General features: G+C 43.8%; 1 protein-coding gene across 1 annotated transcript in view; it reads right to left on the bottom strand.

Annotated features, from left to right (window-relative positions):
• SEMA3A (semaphorin 3A) overlaps positions 1–22,282 on the bottom strand; it is a 397,277-nt gene that overhangs the window by 278,004 nt on the left and 96,991 nt on the right. Inside the window, exon 2 of the mRNA XM_015422974.1 lies at positions 12,496–12,653. Within this exon, the coding sequence (XP_015278460.1) occupies positions 12,496–12,653 (158 nt within the window). The remainder of the gene's footprint in view (positions 1–12,495; positions 12,654–22,282) is intronic.

Raw genomic sequence — 22,282 nt, 5'->3', positions numbered from 1 at the left:
TGGCTGATGTAGAGTTTAAAATGAAAAGCTATGCAGATGATGTGGTTTTGATAGTGTTGAAACCACAAAAATCGGTGTAGGATGTAATGGAACATATTGAAGAATTTGGATTCTTCTCTGGCTATAAAATTAACAGAAAGAAGGCCAAAATAATATTGAAGTTTCTAACGCAACAAGAGAGCTTGTATCATAAAGAACACAGAATGTACGCTTGCCACTAATGCCATCAAATATTTGGGGATAAATGTGACTGGGCAAAATGGCAAGCTTTTAAAAAAATAATTACCAGAAGATTTGGAACTTGATACAAGCAGATTTATCCAGATGGGAAAAGTTAAAAATCTCCTGGCTGTGAAGTATTTCTGCAATCAAAAAGAATGTATTGCAAAACTAATCTTTTCGTTTCCGATATCACCTATACATATAGAAGAATGAACATTGAAAGAATGGCAGAGACAGATAAATAAATTTATTTGGAATGGCCAGAAATCAAGAGTAAGTTTTAAAATATTACAAGATGAGAAAAAGAGAGGAGGGTTAGCGGTTCCAAATGTACAATTATATTACCAAGTGGTGGGCTTGGTTTGGATTGCTAATTGGGTTAATGATTAAAGGCCCAAGACAAATAATAGCAAAACTTGAATCAGGTGATTCAATTACATAATTACTTATGGATCAAGAAATCAACTAAAATCAACTAAAAATATCTCAAATGATTATAACACAAAGAAGAAGCCATATAATCAAAGATGGACTGTTGATTTGCTCACTGGAATTTATTGAGTCCCCTAAACTCTCCACTCATGTCCCTAATAGAGGCCTACCATGATAAGAACACCAGAAATAAGAGCAATTTTCTAATGTATGATGTCATGATAAAGTCTCAGGGAAAAACCAAGTCATGGCAAGACATCAGGGTTGCTATATCACCAACAACTTCAAGATTAAAGAAGGTCATTAACACTGAAGGCGGAGCTAAGAGAGACAACTGAGTTTGAACAGCTGATCACAAAATAAAAAGAGCACTTACTAAAATGGATTTATAGGTTATGACTCCAGCTAGAAAAATAAGAAGTAAAAATATGTATGATTAAATGAATGCTGAACCTTAAAGAAAAGATATTAAATTTACAGCCAGTCAGGTTTTAATAGAAAACTGGTACAACATGTTTTTAGATGGTTTATAACTCCAAAGGATACAGAGGGGAGAAAAACTACAAAGAAAAATGTTGAAAATGTCAAGATATAGATGGAACCTTCTTTCCTATGTGGTGGACATGTAAAAAAGCAAAAAAGATACTGGAAAGAAATACATATAGAAATGCAGAACATTTTAAATATTCCCCATGGAAGCTAAAAATACATTATTAGGTATACTGCCTAAAAGTTTGCCAACAATTCTGGAAGAGATATTCAGATATATGGTTACAGGGGCTAGAAGTATTTATGCAGCAAAATGGAAGGCAAACATTTGCCCGCAATTAGAAGAGTGGAAAAATAAACTTGCTGAGTATGCAGTGTATGGAAGTAGGAGACAAATTTAGAATGAGAAGTAGTTTAAATGTATTGCAATAAAGCAATAGAACAATTTTAAATGTAAAATGTTGAATATAAATATATGCCAACTGAAGTTATCGTTATTGTCCTTTAAAGACAGTGTTTCAAAAATTATTTTGTGTAATGAAGGGGGTGTTGGGGAGAAACACCTTCTATTTTTATGATACATGTTTTTTCTTTCTGTGTTTTCTTTATATGTTTTATAAAAATAATTTTAAAAAATTCAGAGAACCTTCCAGACATAGGGATGCATAGGGAATGGCCATTTTCTACATTGCCTTTGAACTCCCAGAGGCATCAAGCAGGGCACTCTCAGAGTTAGGGTACTGGATGTGGCTACATGGCTATTCCCTGTTCTAATGGTCAATTTCTTTGGTGCCAATCATTCTACACAGATCTACAATTTCACCTGAGATTGATTTCATTCTGGAACATCAGTTTCCAAGCCCAAAGAATAATTCAGAAAGCTTTTAGGCATCACATCTAGAATAAAATATGATTTCCAAATAATGCCAGGATTAGGGTTGCCAAACCCCCCCCCCCCAGTTTGCCAGGGGTCCCCTGTTTTGGGGCGAGGTTCTACCCGCCACCGGCCAGATGGCCAGCAGGGGAAGCCCCACCCCCAATACCCACAGCCACCCCTCTCCCTTCTGTCTTGAGAGAGAGGAATGGCTGTCTTTAACTGCATGGACGTTTCCTCCCAAGCCCGATCTTTACTTGAGATCAGGCTTGCAGGGAAACGTCAGCGTGCACTTAAAAGAGAAATGCCGGCTCTTTGCTCTTAAAGGGGAAATGCAGCTCCGTGCACTTAAAAGGGAAACGACAGCTCCTTTAAGTGCAGGAAACTGGTCTTTCGAGATTGGGCGGGCGGGGTGGCGGACATCCCCAACTTGACGTCATCATTGGGGATGCAACATCGCCTGGTGATTCCAGGCCCCCGGGAGGTAAAGCTTGCTGCGACCAGGGCCAGATCCTTCTCAGTGGTGGCCCCCACCTGGTGGAACGAGCTCCAGGAGGAGATCAGGGCCCTGCGGGACCTTATGCAGTTCTGCAGGGGCTGCAAGACGGAGCTCTTCCGCCAGGCTTTTATATAGGGGCCGCCACTTCTACTACTACCACTACTGAAACAACGGGGTTGGGAGTGGTCCCCGGAAGAACGGCCATAAATTTGCATGGCACTGATGCTGCTGGACTGGCTTGGACCATCGACAGGACAATTTCACCTAAGGAAATGATTGTTACCATCTTCAGAGACCATCTTGTCTGTATGGAGCACTTTATCTGTTTGTTGTGATTTAATGGTTTTTACTGTTTTATATTGTTTTATATATGGGCCTATGCTCCTGTGTAAGCTACCCTGAGCCCGTTCGCGGGGAGGGCGGGGTAAAAATGCAAATAAATAAATAAATAATAAATCATGTTGGGGATGCCCCGCCTCCTCCAGGAACACCCCCAAAGTCCCCCGCTGTGGGCGGAAGATGGACTTGGCAACCCTAGCCAGGATAAACTTCACTTAGGAGCCACAAGTAATGCAATATGAATGACTATATGACTGGATGAGCTTTTCAAACTGAAATATATTGGGTTCGAGACACGTATAGTGATCGGCTCATAGTTTATTAGTGAATCAGCTCAAACTTAAGACAACTCCAACAGGGCGGAAACCCTGCTTATATGCATGCAAATCAACACACCATCTAATTGTCATGCCTCCTGCTTTGCGCCTACAAGCTAGGACGGGAATCATCTATTGCAACTTCACAAATTCATGCTATTGCACTCCAGGGATGGCAATCTTACCCACTGCCCCTCCCCATTGCTGCACTTCAGATAGCAAGACTGAATGGGCATGGTGTGGTTACAGAGATTAGTCTTAGAACATTCAAAATACAAAAAAGTTTAATAAATGAATTACAGATGGTCTGTTCAAGTGTCAGGCTGAGCAAGGGTACAAAGAAAAGATGAAACATGCAATTTCCTCTCTCTCTACTCTGTACTTATCCTAAACAATGTTTAATTGGGGCAATTTAAGATTATTTGAAGTTCACCATTACCATAGTTCTCTGGGTGAGGACAGTGACCCTCATCACATATACAAGATGGAGTCCCTGGATAAAGATTTAGGCCGGCCTGGCTTGTGTCTACCTGGTCAGAAGCTGTAAGAGAGATTCTTCTGTATGTCAAGGGTATTTATAATCTTCCCTTGAACAATCTGTCCTACCTTGAATCATTTTGATCTTTTTGCCTCAAGAGGAAGAGGACATATTTTAGCCATTAAACTATTTCCCTCACTGTTCCTTGAGGTGCACCCTACTAGCAAGGTGTGAAATGGTAAAGCCATTGTCCTGCTTCAGCCAGAGTCATTAGCATATGCAAGGCTTTTTTTGTAGAAAAAGCCCATCAGGAACTCATTAGCATACTAAGCCACACCCAAGAGCAAAAACTCATTAGCATATTAGGCCACACCCCTGACAGCACAGAAAGAGAGAGAGAGAGAAGGAAAGAAGGAGGAAAGAGGGAAGAAAACTGAACTGGAAGCAAGGAAGAATTTCATTCTGGATCAAGAGGACATTGCTGTCAAAGCACATCATTTCACCACTATTCTATGCACTATTTATAGAGAAAAAAAATATATAAAGAGAAATACTGGCTATTCCTGGCAGGAGAGTAGGGAGGTTTGGGAAGACATTGGCTGCCTCTGAGCATCTGCAGAATGAAATTCCAAAGTTATGTATAACTTCCCTTTCTGTCCCCCTGCCCTTTGAATTTCACTCCAGATTCTTAAAAAGAGGGAAAGAAATGGATTTGTGGATTTCAGGGAGAAATCCCCCTCAACAAGTTACCACTTTACTGGGATTCTTTTAGAAACAGTAAAGATGGAGTGTGTACAGTTCTGAAAGAGTAACCCATACCAAAAAAACAACAACAATTGATTAAGTCTTGGGAATCTTGGGGGGGGGGCTGCTGCATGATGTGCCCTTGAAAGCACCAGCCTTTAACCTGAAGGGGTAAAACCCTCTATATGTCTCTCAGAGTCAAAGGAGTACAGCACAAATTCTGAATCACATGATGATAAATGATCTTCCAGACTTGTTACTGGAACTGATGCCATTGTCTTGTTCACTAGCATTCTCACCTTTTCAGAATACACAAGGAAAATCTTGTCTGAGAAACTGGAGCAGCTGAGCATCTCTGTAATCCAGACAGCATGTTCAGGCAAGGTCCTGGATATTGTGTGTAAGCAGTTCACTCTGTCATGGGCAGGCTTTCAGTTACAGGAATTTCCTTCCCAATGCCTGCAAAGGACATGATTTCTTGCATACAGATCTCAATGTTGTATTTTTCAAGAAGTGTTCTTGGCAGAGTTTTTCCATGTAGTATTTTTGTGTGTGTGTGTGTTCCCTAGCAGGCAGAGGAGCTTACCCAAGCTGTACTTCAAATTCACATCAAGTGCATTGTGCTGGGGAGATATACAGAGGCTTTTTTATCCCTAGAGACTGATGGTCATAATTCCATTTGGATCTGATATTATTTATTGGATCATGCATAAAATATCTTAGGTGCCTTTCCACCCACAAGACACTCAATGCAATGCATTATCTTTCTAAAACAAGACTGTAAACCAACAAAGCCCAAATACAATTTTTAAAAACTATATGTAGCAGAAATGCCTTTGCAAATAAAAAGTGTTTCCATTTGCTGCCAGAAGCCATATATTATAAGGGGGCAATCTTACTTCCCAGGGAATGGAGTTCCATAGGGTGAATGCCACAGCATGAAAGTTGTGCACCATTTCAGAACTGATGGAGCAGAGGTCCATCAGTGGCTATTAGCCTCAAGGTATAGATAGGAACTCTAGGTCTGGGGCAAGTGATGCTCTGTATTCTTGGTGCTGGGGGGGCAACATTGGGAGGGCTTCTAGTGTTCTGGCCCCACTGGTGGACCTCCGGATGGCACCTGGTATTTTTGGCCACTGTGCGACAGAGTGTTGGACTGATCCAATACTGGCTTCTCTTATGTTAACTTACTACAGTAAATGGGAGAATGCAGAGTTAAAACCTCTCCAGGTACCCTTAATAAGCAGGAAAGCACCAAATGTTTAGGATGTTTAATGGTAAGAAACAGCTCCCTGACTGGGACCAGAAGCTAATAAGCAACTGATGCAATGAAACGAAGATAGAAGTAATGACTTTTTTTGTTTGCCCTCCATTCATTAGGCCAATGGCTGCATGTTGCACCAGCCAAAGCTTCCAAAACATTTGCAAGATCCATATAAGGTATATTACATTAATCCAAACTGGATGTTAGCAGGACATAGAGAGTAGATGTAAGACTACAACAGAGGGTTCAGGGCACTACTGGTTTATCAGTTGAAGCTTGTAAAAGGTTCTCTTGGCCACTGTCACTACCAGCAACAATGCAGAATTTTTAGACTGCTCTTAAGACCCCTTTATTGTAGCTCTGACCAGGCTAAAGGCTAAAATATAAAGATATTACCACCATCAGTACTGTGGGACTTTCAATGAAGCATGAGTCAAGCTGGAGAATCAGTGAATGTCATCGTCCTCATGATCATTATCATTGATGATGATCATGATATAAAACTGTAGCCAGGAGATTTCAGCCTTGTGGTATAATGGAAGCACTTTGTAGAACAATAGTTTCACCCTTTCTCTTAGTGTAACTTAATTTTCTCTGATATAATGAGCAGACTGAATAATGTAGCAGTAGCAAACAAAGGTCAACTATTCAGCATCTTTCAATTATGAAACTCCCTCCTCCCCATTACTAACCACTTAATGCTCACATTACTTGAACTTACCTAAACAGAACTTTCATAACCACTACACTTAAGTAATCCCTGATTCATTTTATAAAGTTCTGAAACCCTCACCTTCCTAGGTCTTAAGGGTAAATACAAAATAACATTCCCTATGCCTTCAGTCCCTAATGATACCACAAGAGAGAAAGAGAAAGAAAGAAGGAAAGGAGGGAAAGAAAGAAAGATAGAGGGAAAGGAGAAGGAAAGAGAGAAGAAAAGGAGGGAAAGAAAAAAGGCAAAGAGATGGTGGAGGGAGGCTCTCCCACTCTCCCATCAAGCCCCCACCCCCCCACCCCCCACGGAGCCCTCACTCACCCTGATCAAGCTTTTCAGGCGAAGGCCCGGGAAGACCGGTGGGTGGGGTCTTGGGCCTCCCGCGGGCCCCAGAACCTCAGTGTGGGTCCAGGACGGCTGGCGGGTGGACTCTTCAGGCCTTCTGCAGGCCCCAGCACCTTGGTGCAGGCCCGGGAAGGCCAGCGGGCAAGGTCTTTGGGCCTCCTCTGGGCCCCAGCGCCTCAGCACAGGCCTGGAAAGGCCAGTGGGCAGGAGGTGGGCTCTTACCTCCCTTCCTCTTGCTCCTTGTAGCCTGACTGAGGGCTGCTGGGAGCAGGGGGTGGGGCTTGCTGCATATGTCCACCCCCTGGGCTCAGAAGGCAGCTGGAACGCCGTTCCAGTGCGTTCCGGCCCAAAAATAGCCCTGAGCATATGTAAGCAAAGTACGCTATACTTGGAATTTATGGCTCATTCCCTGGCTTCCTCAATCTTGCCAACTATGAGTTTGCAACTAGGTTCCAACTCATAGACAGAGTGTAGTCCCACTGGCTGAAATATTGGGGTGAATTTTAGGGTAGAGGGAATTTCTCTACAAGAACCTGCTTGTGGGCTTCCTGGATGCATCTAGCTAACAGCTACTGAAAAGGGATTCTGAACTTGATGGTCCAATTTTGCAGGGCTCTTATCTCAATCTGAGGCCACAAAACTGCTGTATATGTCTAGAAATGGTCTCTGTGTGAATCAGCCCTAAGTTCGCACAGCCTCAGAAAACATTTTTCTACTGTAGTAGCACTTAGTAAAATTTTTCCAGATGTTCTCTGCATTATGCTATGAATCCAACAGAGAATCCAAATAAATAACCAGTCTCCTTGATGCTTGTTCTAAAGAGAATAGAAAATACTCTGCTCCATTCTGAACCTTATCCTTCGAGAATACAAAGGAATACCCTAGTCTTCTTTCATAGTAAAAATCCCAATATATTTATGACTATCATTCATGGAAACCAACAGGCTTAAAAATAATATGAAGTAAGAAACAACCTCCCCAGTACTGAAGTTAAGGTTCTCTTGTTCACTTATAGTCTGTAACTCATTGTCTTTGTCTTTCAGACACACACACAGAAGTACTGCAGTATTTGTCCGAAACATAGTAAAACTGCTGTATTTCAGCTGCATTTTAGTGTATTCCACATGCTCATTAGGAAAATAAATGATGAATGACCTTTAACTTGAAATACACACACACATGCACTGGGGAACACAGCTGATATGTACATCAGCTTCTAATTCAAGGCCACAGTTTTGAGCCAAACAGACATCTTGTGTCTTGAGGAAAGTACTCTTACCAATCTATACTCTAGGCCGATCCTGCATTGAGCAAGGGGTTGGACTAGAATGCCTATATGGACCCTTCCAAATCTGTGATTCTATGAGTCTATCCTTCACATTATCAAGCTAAGGCAAGATGGCAAGCACCAGCACCACACACCAGCATCACACACAGCTGCTTTCAGTGGCTTCCCACGTGGGAGTCATAATATATGAGAATCCATCCTGAATAAGTCAATTAATGTTTTCCCAGTTGGAAATAACAAGCAAGAATTCAGCTGGTATGAGTTCTAGACACTGAACAGAATCAAAACTAGGGACAGGCCTGTAGCTACAGTGGGGCATTTCAACCCTGACCCCCTGACTTACTGCCAAGCCCCCCCCCCCGACTTCCATCCAGACCCCAGGCTGCCTGGGTCTCTGGGCCACCTAGAGGACTCCCAACTCTCTGGGCCACTTGGAGGACTCCCCACCACCGCCCCTTCCCCAAGCGTGCTTGCTTCCCCATGTAGGCAAGCAGAGTGCGAAAGCCACAAAAGTGAATTTTTTTAAAAAATATTTTATTTTTATTTTTTATTTTGTGACATCAGTGCCCCCTGACTTATTTAAAGGCCCCCTGAATTACAAAATCCTGGCTACGGGCCTGACTAGGGATGATCATGAAACCTTCCTGAGATGGATTTTGCAACTGAATCTTGGTCTTTCCTCCTGTGAACTACTCAGAACAAAAATCTGTGGGAAATCCTATGAGGCGCCTTATCCTCCACCCCACTGAAAGCAGCTTGCAGGGTGCAAGTACACTATGAAGAGCTTTGTGAGAGCACTGGTACAGTGATGATGTGAATCAACAAGGGTTAAGCTGACACTAAATATTATAAACATACAAAATTTATTCAGGTGTACACATTTTTAAAAAACTGGTACAACCAAACTGCTGGTAATCAACACCCTTTTCTTTTTCTTTTCAGTATTTTTGCATTTTTGTGTGTGCACATGTGTTATGTGTGTGCCTGGAAGTCATGGCGGCCTCTGGCAACTCCTACTGGGGCACAAAGGACATTCAGAGAAGTCGCTTGATAGCCTGCCTCTGGCCTCCCGGCCCTGGTGTTCTCTGGAGGTCTCCCGTCCAAATACTTGCCAAGGTTGGCCCTGCTTAGCTTCTGAGATCTGACAAGATCAGGCTTGCCTGGGGTATCCAGGTCAGGGCACCCCTTTCTTGTCTTGATGGGAATTAGATTTCTCTACCACGCAAGTCCTTACAGTCCCCAGTTTGTTGACTCTAATCCACAAATCACTTCAACTAAGATCCTTACCTATAAATAAGCATAGCTAATTGAAACAAGAGACACTAAACAGATTTAAGTGCATGCACAAGGACTTATGTGAGGAAATCTAGCCAGTATCCAATCCAATTATTTTCTTTTAATACAATTAACTTCATGAACTATACAACCACACTATCAAATAATTTCTTTTCTGTCAAGCAGTATATCCTGATTACTTCAGATACCTCTACTAAGTGATTTTACTGAAGTCTTTCTCAAAGTATCACCACTGGTTCAAGTCAGTCTTAACCTTATAAACCCCTACCAAGAATAGACACAATTCATATGGCTTCAATTATCAATTAGATTAATTCAATATGATTATTGAGAGTAGGTCTAATAAATCTACACCAGTTTGGTGTAGTGGTTAGGAGCACAGACTCTAATTTGGGAGAACCAGGTTTGATTCCCCATTCCTCCACATGCAGCTGCTGGAGTGACCTTGGGTAACTCACAGTTCTTTCAGAGCTGTTCTCTCAAGAGCAGTTCTCAAAGAGCTCTCTCAGCCCCACCTAACTCACAGGGTGTCTGTTGTGGGAAGGGAAAGGAGATTGTAAGCTGCTCTGAGACTCCAAGTGAATGGTTGGATATAAATCCCATCTCTTTCTCTCTTCTCTAACAATAGTAAAGTTAAACTGTATCACATCTGGCCCTTCTATGGACTCCCTCTTTGTGTCCCCACTAAAGGACCTTGACCATTGCCTTTCACACATTGCTAATGGCACAGCCACTGGCTAAAGGGAGTACCTTTACAGTAACACCCCCCCATGATGGGCACATTACTGGATTTTTTCTAGGTATCCAGTTTTAGGCCAAACCCCCATTGATTTGTCCTCCTTATAATTGAAAGAAATGGATGTATTTTTAGCATCCCAGGTGATCCAAGCAAGTATTTCACATGGCTTGCACAAAGATGTCATCAAAACTAGGGATATTAGATTTGCCTGGTAAAATTTCACTTCAGTTTATAGAAATAGTTTTTTTCCCTTTCCTTGAAGCTGCCTTAAGCCAATAGATAATTATTTATAAATATTTTAATAAAATGAATCAAATTATTTTATCAGACATATTATTTTATCAGACAAATTATTTTATCAGAACAGTAAAGAATTTCTACATTTGCTTCAGTGTGCACCAAGTCAGAAGCGAAGTTGCTTATGTGAAGGAAATCACTGCAGTTATTTAGGAATGAGGGAAATGTACTCAGAAATTAAGAACATAAGAGGAGCCAATGTTGGATCAGACCAATGGCCCATCTAGTCCAACACTCTGTCACACAGTGGTCAAAAATATCAGGTGCCATCAGGAGGTCCAGGAGTGGGGCCAGGACACTAGAAGCCCTCCCACTGTTGCCCCCCACCCCAAGCACCAAGAATACAAAGCATCACTTGCCCCAGCTCAAGAGTTCCTATCTATACCTTATGGCTAATAGCCACTGATGGACTTCTGCTCCATATGCTTATCTAATTCCCTCTTGAAGCTGTCCATGCTTGTAGCTGCCACCACCTCCTGTGGCAGGGAATTCCATGTGTTAATCACTCTTTGGGTGAAGAAGTACTTCCTTTTATCTGTTCTAACCCAACTGCTCAGCAATTTCATTGAGTGCCCACGAGTTCTTGTATTGTGAGAAAGGGAGAAAAGTACTTCCTTGTCAACGTGCTCTGTCCCACGCATAATCTTATAAACCTCAATCATTTCACCCCTCAGCCATCATTTCTCCAAGCGCTTTAACCTTTCTTCATAGGGAAGGTGTTCCAACCGTTTTACCATTCTAGTTGCCCTTTTCTGCACTTTTTCCAATGCTACAATATCCTTTTTGAGGTGTGGTGACCAGAACTGAGTAATAAAGTAAAATACATTTCCCCCTGATTTTGCACCATTGGTCTTGGCCCTATTTTTATGTCCTTGCTATTCAATAACACATGGTGATTGCAGGCGTTCTGTACAGGGGAAATGTGGCTAGTGCACAACTGAAGCCTAGTGACCGAGTCATGCATTGCATTAGCCATGTAGTCACAGGGTTACCAACCTCAAGTGGGGCCAGCTGGAGTTACAGCTGGTCTCCAGACTCCAGAGATCAGTTCCCCTGAAGAAAATGGCTGGTTTAGAGGGTGGACTCTGTGGCATTATACCCTGCTGAGTTCTCTCTTCAAACTCTTGTCCTCTCCACCCCAAATCTTAAGGAATTTTTCAAGATGGAGTTAGTAACCCTATTTGGTCATTCTGGCTTGAGTCTCAGTGACTTAAGTGAATACATACATTTTAAAAAAGCACTTACAGTGGTTCATTGATGAGAATCGGAGTGGCGTGAGAGTGTGAGCTGAGTTTATAATTGAGGAAATCTTAGTTCAAATCCTTATTCATGCTGAACCTTGACACTGTCAGGAAGGCCACACCACGTACAGAGAAGGGAGTTCAAAAATTTTCTCAGATCTTAATGTATAATGGACAATTTAATAGAACATGGGAAACAGATTCGATAGCACCCAGACTACATGGGCATCGTCTAAATTAATCTGGGATTTTTTGACATCGTCTGAAGAAGATGGTCGATAATATGTTAAATCTGGCCAGCATAAACGCCCTTCTTTGATGGGGATCAGTTAAAGAACAGAAATAAGAGGCTATCTGGCCAGGTATCGGAGATAGTTCCATATGGATTAGAGAACAAGTTTTCCTAGCAGCCTCAGTCAGGCTAATAAATTAAAAAGCATTGGACTGAGTACTGATCCCTGTGGTACCCCACAGAGTTCTTTTATCTATCATCACTTTTAATGTTCCAACCCTGGCACAAATTAAACCCTGAAAAGGCCAACTCTCTTCTCAGACATAGGCTGAATGGACCACCTGTGCCTAGGAGTTGCCACTTCAGGCTGGACACTGGAGCCTAGGGAATAAGACATAAAAAATCCATTCACATAGAAATTTAGATATCCAGAAGAAGGGTTCTAATTTAGCCTTCTTCCTCAAATGCCAATTTTCTAAGTTTAAGAACCATGAGAACTAGGGGGAGGGAGCTGAGGAAGCATCTTATGTCAGCCCTGACCTTACCTGCAGACTGAGGTAGAACAGTCAAGACAGGGGTTGAGAGCATGAGGGAGAAACAGGCAATAGCTGAAATGGTTGGTTGTCTGTTCTCCTCTATCTAGATAAAAAGTCACTTGAAAAATGATAAAATGTTTGACATTACCTTTTGATATTCCTTGATGTTCACTAGGTTGAAAGAAAATATGTGATCCTTTGCTCCAACATAGAGTCGACTCCTCTCTTCATCCAAAAGGAATGTTTGGTAACTGGAGCTATTGGCCAGACCATTGAAAGTGACTAGATTGTTTGATTCAAACATTTCTGTGGAATGAGAGACAAAAAGATCCTGGTTAATTTGATGAAGAATGACCACTGACTTAGTCCTGAATAAAAATAACATTTTTACAGTCCTTCCCCAGTGAGAAAAATACAAAGAAGGCCCAAGATACCACAGATGATCATCTGTAGCATCTGCCCACATATTATGGTGCATTTTATTACATCTACCCCCATTTAGTGGTCCAAAAAGCAAGGAAGCATAAAATTTCACCACTGCATATGCTAATGCTACAGACTCTATAGTAATATGCCCACCAGGGTGTTTCAAAGCAAACAAGCTTTAAATTGATTTGTACAAGTTATGCTATGAATGTTGAAAAACCTGCACTGAAAAGAAAGCAATACAGAAGGAACACTGAGGATTAAAAGATCCAATAAGCTTTGACTCTGACAACATGAATGCAGCCTTAAGAACAAGTGTTAACAACTCTTGGGCATATCCTAGGAAGAATTAATTCTTTGTGAGAAAAAGCCAATGGGAGTGTATAAGAAACTAGCTAAATTAAAAAAACCAAGGTTGTGCATGATGGAAGTAAGATATGGAAATAATAAAATATGGGAAAGAATGGTAAGAGTTATCAGGACAGCCTCCTTTGCAAGGACCCTATATGAGAAGGAGCCTGAATCCAGCTCTCCCAGTTTAAGTGTTCCCTGGACTCCAAAACAAATACAGAACATAAGAAAAGTCTGCTGTATCAGATCAAAGATCCATCTAGTCCAGCATATGGTTTCAACACAGCAGCCAACCTAAAGGGACCAAAAAAGTGGGGGCATAGAGCCTAACGCCCCTTTTGCTGCTGTCTCCTAGCACTGGTTTTCTGCCTCAATAAATGGAGGATCTCTTCAGTCAATACATCTAGAACACATTAATAGACCCGTCCTCCGTAAAGCTGCCTAATCCACTTTTAAAGCTAGCTATGTTTAAGAACATAAGAGACGCTAATGTAGGATCAGGCCAAAGGCCCATCTAGTCCAACACTTTGTCACACAGTGGCCAAAAATACCAGGTGCCATCAGGAGGTCCACCAGTGAGGCCAGAACATTAGAAGCCCTCCCACTGTTGGCCCCCCCAAGCACCAAGCATGTTTGTGGCCTTCAGTGAATTCTACAGGTTATTTACTTACTTCCCCCCAATTTCATTGGATGCCCCAAGTTCTAATATTAACGGAGAGGGGGGGAAAGTTCCCTCTATCCACTTTACCCCATGCATAACTTTATAAATCACTAGTATGTCTCCCCGTTACTGTCTTTCTTCTAGACTGAAGAGTTCCAGATTTTCCAGCCTTTCCTAATAATCTTGGTTGCCCTCCTTTGTACTTTTTCCAGCTCTGCAGTTATCCTTTTTGAGTAGGGTTGCCAACCTCCAAGTGAAGGCTGGAGATCAGTTCACCTGGAGAAAATAGTTGCTTTGGAAGGTGGTACCTAGAACAGAGTTTACCTTTTTTATTACAGCTGCACACTGAGTTGACATTTTCTTTGAACTTGCCACAACATCCTCAAGATCACTTTCAGTCTCAGTCCCAACCAATTCAGACCCCATCAGCATATATTTAAAATGAGAATGTTTTTTGTTCCAATATGAATCTCCTAACACGCTGAATTTCATTTTCCACATTGTTGCCCACTTGCTCAGTTTAGAGGGAACCTCCCGTAGCTCTTCACAAGCTGCCATGATTTTCACCATCCTAAATAGTTTGATATCACCTACAAAAATACCTTATCGGTAGTTTTCAGGTATTTTCTCAGCTGAATACAGATCAGATCATCTTTTTGGTTACTGGTATAGCCAATCCCAAAAAGACAATTTTCCCCCAGCCTTTTTTTTTCTGTTATAGTCAGCAATACCATGTATCTGGAGTTAAAGAGATTTATTAAAGGGCTGCAGAGTTTGCCTCTAGCTTTTTCCTGCCTTTCCATCTGGTTTCCAGGGCACTGGGAGGGGGAGGCATCTCTGCAGTCCAATGGCAAAAAGCACCTTAGGGGGAGCTGTAGTACTTTAGGGCCAATCATTGGAATGCTTTTGCAAATGGCATTGCATTGCAGATTTTCAAGGTTGTTGGCTTCAAATGTGAAGTCCAGCGGCCTTGTTTTCGCCACCCATGCTAGGCTTCCCAGGGAACAGAAGGAAGGAGCAGTGGTGAGTAGGATTGTAGGTTAGGGGGAACACTGCCCTTTACCCAATCACAGAATTTGGTTCTTTTTCAAATTCTTCTGTGCATGGGCAAAGAGTATAAAAGCAGGGCCTGGCTGAGCTAGACTCCATTCCTGAGAGAGATTTGGAGAGTATGCAGTTCTGACTGCTTCAGCTGCTACTTCTCTGGGCCTGGACTCCTGCTGCTGCCTGCAAGAGAAATGACTCTGCTGTGGACTTTGGATCCTGACCTACCTGCCTGGAGAAGACACCAACTGCTTTGAGACTGAGCATCTACTTAAAGGTTTTTTTACTCATTATTGTTACTTGTTCTTTGGGCCTGGTGAGTGGTAGGCCAGAGGGAGGTTTGAGGCCAAAGTGGTAATGTGAGGCCAAAGTCTGGAAGTACTTCCGGTGTATGGGGGATCCCCACTTTGCAGAATGCCAGCTGTGCATGGCCTGGATCAATCAAGGGAGAGATGTCAATCATCTCTCAACTACCAGATTGCGAAGCCAGATGGTATTTCTTTGGGGGGAGGGCTGCTGCTGGGGTGCAGGACAACTGGAGGTGGTTGCAGGTCAACTCACATACTGGCTGGCTGGTGGTGGCAGCACAGGCACCCCAGTAGCAGCCACCACCAACCAGACAGGATCATAGTTCCCTCTAAGCTGAGTTAGTGTGAGCTAGCTCACAGATTTTTAGGCTCTGGCTCACACATATTTGTCTTAGCTCAGGAAGGATGGCTCCACAGCAAACTGATTTATGCGGCAGCCAAATCGCTCGCTCACAACTTTAATGCCAGTAGCTCACAAAGTAGAATTTTTGCTCACAAGACTCCACAGCTTAGAGGGAACATTGGACAGTGCTGTTCCTGAATGTTCCATGGTAGGGAAGGGATGCCAAGCATCTCTGATGGAGATGCTTGATGAGTTTGTCACTAGAGTGCCGTGGGGGGGGGGCAGCAGGCAGGGAAAAGGGTCAGTCAGCTCATTGGTAAGATGGTCACTCTAGATGGCCACCCCTTCTCCATGGTTGAAGATGTTGGCCTCTGCAGGCTACTCCAGGATGCCTATCCTGGTATGCACCCTCTGCTCACATGACACTGAGCAGCGGCATGCTGCCCTCATTGTACAGGGCTACCAGGGGCCACATGAAGGCACAGTTGTCCTGTGCTTCACATCCAACATCTGGACTTGACCTCAGGTGCATCAAATGTACCCCTTGCTGACTGAGCACTGGTGGGAACCCAAAAACATTGTGGGTGGGGGTGGGAAAACCAGTTTAGGCAGGGTGAGAGCCACCAGGCCAGCTATCGCCAGGCTCTACTCCATGCTGAGATTCTCAACAAGATGCACATGACAGATAAGATCTCTGCCACGATCAAGAAACTTTTAGTGGCGTGGGTAAGCATGGATGTCTCCATGGGTTTCATGGTGACCGATAGCGGCATGAACATAAGGGCAGCAGCAGAGTCATTGGGCTTCAGGCAAATTCACTGTGCAGCCCACCTTCTTCACCAGGATGCCTTGAGGCTGGGTTCTGCAGAGAATCCCATTCTGGATATTGAGATTCATGATTTCAGGCATCTCCTCCAGAAATGCTGACATCTCATGGGTGACTTCTCTTACAGTGTGAAGGTCACCCATCTGCTATGCAAGAATCAGATGCTGACAGGTGTGCCAGTGCACCACCTGATCAATGACATGCACAGTCGATAAAATTCCGCCTATGCCATGCTTGAGCATTTGATGGGGCAGAAGACAGCCCTGACTGCCCTGATCTCTGAGACTGTAGTAGTTTGGGAAGAGCCAGCTCAGACAGGATGAATGGTTGACTATCTCTCAGACTGTGGAGGTTCTCAGGCCCTTTAAGTACCACACACAGTGGCTCTTATCTGACACAGCAAGTCTGGATCTCATCATCATCCCCATGATCCTAATGGCTCGGGTGGACTTGGCCTCCTTTCTAGAGCCAGCTGCAGGATGTGCAGACTTGGTTCCAGTAGCACATGCTGGTGAAAAAGCTACAAGATAGACTAGAGGTGCACCTTCAGCATCTCACAGAGCAGAAGGTCTACATGTTGGTGACCTTGTATAAACCGCACTTCAAGTGCAGGATTGCTAAGCAGGCTGACCAGCTCATTTGCTGGAGAGACAAGCTCTCCCAGTAAGTTGAATACATGCAGGCCAAGAGGAGCATGTTGGCACAAGCAGAGGAAGAGGGGGTCGATCCCCCACCTCCCCCACTAAGCAGCCCCCCCCCAGCAATTGCCATGATGACCTTGGAGATGGAGCTCATTGTGTGGGCATTCGGCCCCTCTGGAAACAATAGGCACGCGAGACAGGATATGGTGGCTGCAGTGGTGAGGGCGTACCTTGTGGAGCCCTGTGAGTTGCAGACCACCAATCTGCTGAGCTACTAGGCCATGAAGGAGGCAGTTAACAACTGAACTGTCCTAAATAACTGGGCTGGGTGAGAACCTGCAGATGCTATAAAGGCCACATAGAAACACTTCTTAGAAGCCTTCACTGCCATCTCATAAGCCTTCATAAATGACCTATATGATGTTCTCGTAGCTTCATCATGAGCATGCAGCCACCCTTGCTCTAGCCATCTCAGCTCTCATTTCATCCTCCATAGTTCTGGGGTGTTCTACGGGGCTAGTTTGGCACAAGAGTGGAGAGGGTGCTGGACGGCGATTTTGTCAATGGCCTCGGAGAGGTGGCTATGCCAATCCTCCACTAGCTCATCTAAAGTGTTCTGACAGAACTGTGATTGACCAAGGTCACCCAGCTGGCTTCATCAATCAGTCAGTCAGTCAAAGTTTATTATGATCCAAGATCAGCATATTTGCCCCCCCCCCATTGGAAAAACGAGACAGACAACAGTTTGGAAGCAAACAAGGGCCACCTTATTAAGTATTTAAAACATAACGGTGTGGCAAGGGACAAGCTAAGTGAGCATGGAACAGGCAAGGCAGGTGTCACTCCCTGACCAGCCTCCTTGCCTGTCATGGGCGAGTCACCAGCTCCGATCTTGAGCCAACAGCTGGCTCGTGACTGGCAGCCCAGCAAACTGGTTGCCACCCAGGAGTGCCTACCCCTGAAGCCATACAACTTGCAGGGAGGAGCCTGCCCCAAGAGGTTCCCAGAGATGATAATCATTCCTCACCCTGGACCATAAAATCCTCATGACCCCCTGTTCCCCAACAGGAAAATGCCATAAGGTGCTCACCGTTTCCGCTTACTTACCCGCACAACCCTGCCACTGCCAAGGTCGAGCCTCTGCTTTGGCCTTTGCAGCCACCTAACAGCCCAAGGCTGACCTAATCCCTTGCCGCAAGTCTTGCAAAAATAACTCATTACTCTTGTCTGACAAATGCACCGAACTCTATACAGGTCCTGGAACTCGACCCGTATGTCGGAGTATGGCAAAAACTGCCCCAAACCCACCTCCATGGCCTTCCTCATCTGGCAGTTGGCTTTATGCCTTGCCCGACTGATGCACCAGGGATCTTTCAAGTTATGCCACACCTGGCAAGGCAGAATAGTCGACCAAACTATCTGCACACCGGGCCACCTTGCTCTTATCATCGCAAGGTCTGCCTCGCCTTGTAACACAATATTCCATTCAGCTTCATGTTTCTTTTCATTCTAAATAACCATGTTTGTTCCAGGATAATTTGAAGAAAGTAAAAAAAGAAGTTAAGCTGTAATAATTTGAAAATGGAACCAGAAGATAATTTGAAGAAGCTAAGCTGTATCAAGAGACTGACACCTTTCAATATAATAGGATTACTCCTCAGGAAGATTGGTGAAATGAGTTTATAACCGGGTGCTCATTGAGGATGATGGATTTTTCCTTGAGAATGTTAGAATTTCCTTATTAATATTGCAAAAGTTTCATTTGTAATATAATTTGATGTTCATAAGATTTATTAAATGTCATTGTCCTTTTTATCACTGTGTTTGTTTGATATATAAACTCCAAGTGAGGACAGGAGATTACGTATGATACCATTGAGGTATACTGGACAGTGTTTTCTCTATGGACTATTATTTCCCATAGGAGGGCTTGTGCTTGTGGGCTATTTTGGATTGTATCACTTTAAGACTCATCATTCTGTGGTTTGTGTGACTGTATGATGTGCATTACATTCTTTTGAAGTGCTGTATGTGTTTATATACTCAATATATATTCCTATGAATATCTTTACTTGTCTTAAAAACTTTTGGGGAGAATTTCCACCTTTTCATTTGTAGATTTACACTCTCCCTTCCCGGTTTTGTGTTTTCAACCTCCAAGTGAGGGCAGGGGATACCCAGAACTACAACTGACCTCCAGATGACAGAGATCACTTCTCCTGGGAAGAAAGGCTCCTTTGGAGGATGAACAACTGATCTCTGTAGCTGGTAGAGCTGTTGTGATTCCAGATCTCTTGGCCCCACCTGGAGGCTGACAACTGTAGAATGATTAAACAAAGCAGGAAAAGGGGATGCTATGGGGGCTTTTAGGAAATGGAAAGAGGAAATAGCGGAGGAGGGGGAAAATAAGATGCCTTCAGCAAGTCCTTGTGGGTCCTTGTGCAAATAGCACCAAAATCGTAGGTGATATGTTGGTTCCTGTGCAATAAATAACCACCAAGTTTCAAATGAATTGGATCATGAAGTCCAGTACTATGGGCCCCTGAAGAAGGTGCCCCAGACATCCTCCCTTGTTTTGGGGGGGGAATTCCATGGTTTCTCTAGGGCAAAGACACAAGAGCAAGCAAAGCATCCACTGATCAAAAGTCTTCCAATGCAAATAGAACCAACAAGCTCAATAGAATCAATGCAGAACCAGGAAATCCCAGCAGAAGCATGGGACAATGTGGCAAGCCGAACCCAATCAGTGTCAAACCAGAGAATCCAAGCCTACCTAATTTAAGAAGGGATGCTGTTTCAAGCCTAACAAATGTCAAGCCAGAGAACCCAAGCCAATGTCAAACCAGAGAATACAATGAAACAACTTGAGCAAAGAACACAATGTTGCAAGACCAACAGAAACTATTGCAAAGCAAATAATCCAAGCCAAACTAATCTGGCAAACTGATGCCAAGTGCTGGCAAGAAGACACTGACACAGAAACACGGTAAAATTAAAGAACAACAGCCCTTGGTGCCTTAAAACGCTAGCCTCTGATATTCCCAGGCCCCGTTCACACAAGGCGATTTGGCCCGGGAACGGGACAGTTTGGGGCCGGATCAAACCGGCGCGATCACACCACAACATCTGGGAAGCGTCTTGCTTCCGTGGCCAAACTGTCCCTTTCCCGGGAAAAAGCGCCTCAAACTGAACCACCTACCTCGGTGGTTCAAATGGACGAGGCGCCTCTTCCCGGGTGTCTGATCGCCGGCGCGTCTTTGCGCCGGCACATCCCCGGGCCGGAGACGAACTGCGCATGCTCAGGCATGCGCAGTTCGGCCGGCTCCCGGTTAGAGCCGTCTTTTCTCTCCGGCGTTTGATCGCGCCGGGGAGAAAAGGCGGCTCGGCCGGGGGATCGTGGGATCCCGCCGAGCCGTATCAACATTGGCGCGGCTTTTAAAAGCCGCGCTTTATAGGGCTTTTCCCCTGCCGTGTGGCAGGGGCCCCAGTTACACTTGAATATTTTCATAAGTTTTTGTACCTATTTACTGGTATCCTGGAAAATCCCACATATCATCCAGATACCCAAATATATCTGGAAAATACTGATAAGGTGTTTTTCAGACATATATTCAGACTGGAAATATCTGAATGCCCATCCCTATGCAAAATGGGTGTAATGTGCATTGCCTGCCTAGCTCTTGATAGTAACCAAGCTGCTGCATTCTGTACCAACTGGAGTTCCAGAGCTGCCTTTCCCTCTCCTGCTTGCTATATTTCTACTGTAATGTTAAAATGCAATTTACTATAGACCAACTCAAAAGCTTCTGTTCAGTAATTTTTCAAGCCTTTCTGTATGTGATGAATAATTCAGAAACTGTGTGTATGTGTGTGTGTGTTTTAAAAAAAGATCTTGACAGACAAGAAGCAGAATTTGGCCTTGAGTTACATTGTCTTGCACAGCTCAAGTGTTTCAGGAATATAAAAAGACACTCAAGAAAATTAGCAATTCAGTGCAACTCCCCTGGATTTGAACAGAACTGTTTTAGGAAAAGTAACATCTTCCTGATACAGTGTTTAAATAACTAAAGCTCCTGGACTGGACTAGAACCAGGATCCTTTGGCTTATTTTTAACTGTGTGCCATCCCAGAGCAAAGATCTCAAGGCTTGCTACCTTTAAGTTACCCAGTCCTGCAAACATTTCACTCTGCATGCCAAGTTAGTTAGAAGGATTCTTAACATTCTGCCCCATCAGGTATGAAGAGGGGGCAGATTCCCCCCCCTATTTTTAATGTCAATTAGGGAAGGTGTAGGAGTAGAGGTGCTGAACCTTCTCCACACCTCTACCACCTGCCCTCAGATATTTACATCAGGCACTTCTATCATAGCCCAGCCTAGGGCAATGGATCTGAAAAGATGTGTATGCTCAGCTTGCAATCTTCACTTGGCATTACAGTGAGATCCGTGTTGCCCTGCCCCTATATTACACAGGAATGAGGAATGAGGTAGCTAAGGGAGCCAATAAACACAGTTGCTGCATCACATTTAGTCTGGCTCTCAGAAGTAGGGGAAAGTTCTGATTCCATTGATAGTCAGGACCTGCAAAACGATCAGTCAAACCTGGAATATTCTAATTCCGGCATCATTAACATATATCAGATTTTGAATGCACCTCCAATGCTATCATCTGCCTCCTCTGGCAAGCCCTGTGTCCCACTGAGTGTCTGGATGCAGGATAAAATGCAAATCTATGTCCCTTAGAAGTAACCTGAATAGCTCTACTGTCTCCTGGTTCTACACATCAGAAAGGCTCTGACAGCACATCAAGTAGTTTGTACTGAGGAGAGACAGTCGCAAAGCTGAGTGGGGAATCAGCAGAACAGCTCCCCACCCTCACCTACAGGCCCTGTACCACCTTGCCCTCAAAGGCATCTCGGCACCAGTGGCCATCCAAGGTCTCTGCCTAGCATGTGCCACCTACCTGGCTTTCACAACATCTGTAGGGGCTTTATTCTTCCTCTCTCAGTTCCAGTCCCTGGAAGTAGCAGGAGGCTTATGAGCCTGGAATGACAGGCCCCAGAGTGGAAGGAGAGACCCTGGATGTAGAGAAAGTTCTGTGCAACTGGATTTGCAAACTGTAGAGTGAAATACTTTACATTTAAATATTTCTGGAATGTGTGTAGCTATCACCAGATCAGCTCCATCTTATACCACTCCGTGGTCTCTCATTCCATTCCCAGAGTACTCTATTTGAGCCCAGAGACTCTAATGGAAAATCCATTCTGCGTTTTTATTGCAACTCTACTTGTACTGTAATGTATTTCAATGGAGCCTCTGCAAGTCAATTGGCATTCC

The sequence above is a fragment of the Gekko japonicus genome, unplaced genomic scaffold (genome assembly GCF_001447785.1).
Source record: "Gekko japonicus isolate JY-2015 unplaced genomic scaffold, Gekko_japonicus_V1.1 scaffold145, whole genome shotgun sequence".
NCBI lineage: Eukaryota > Metazoa > Chordata > Lepidosauria > Squamata > Gekkonidae > Gekko > Gekko japonicus.
The sequence above is the reverse complement of the archived record's forward strand: the minus strand, read 5'-3'. Positions and strand labels throughout refer to the sequence as shown.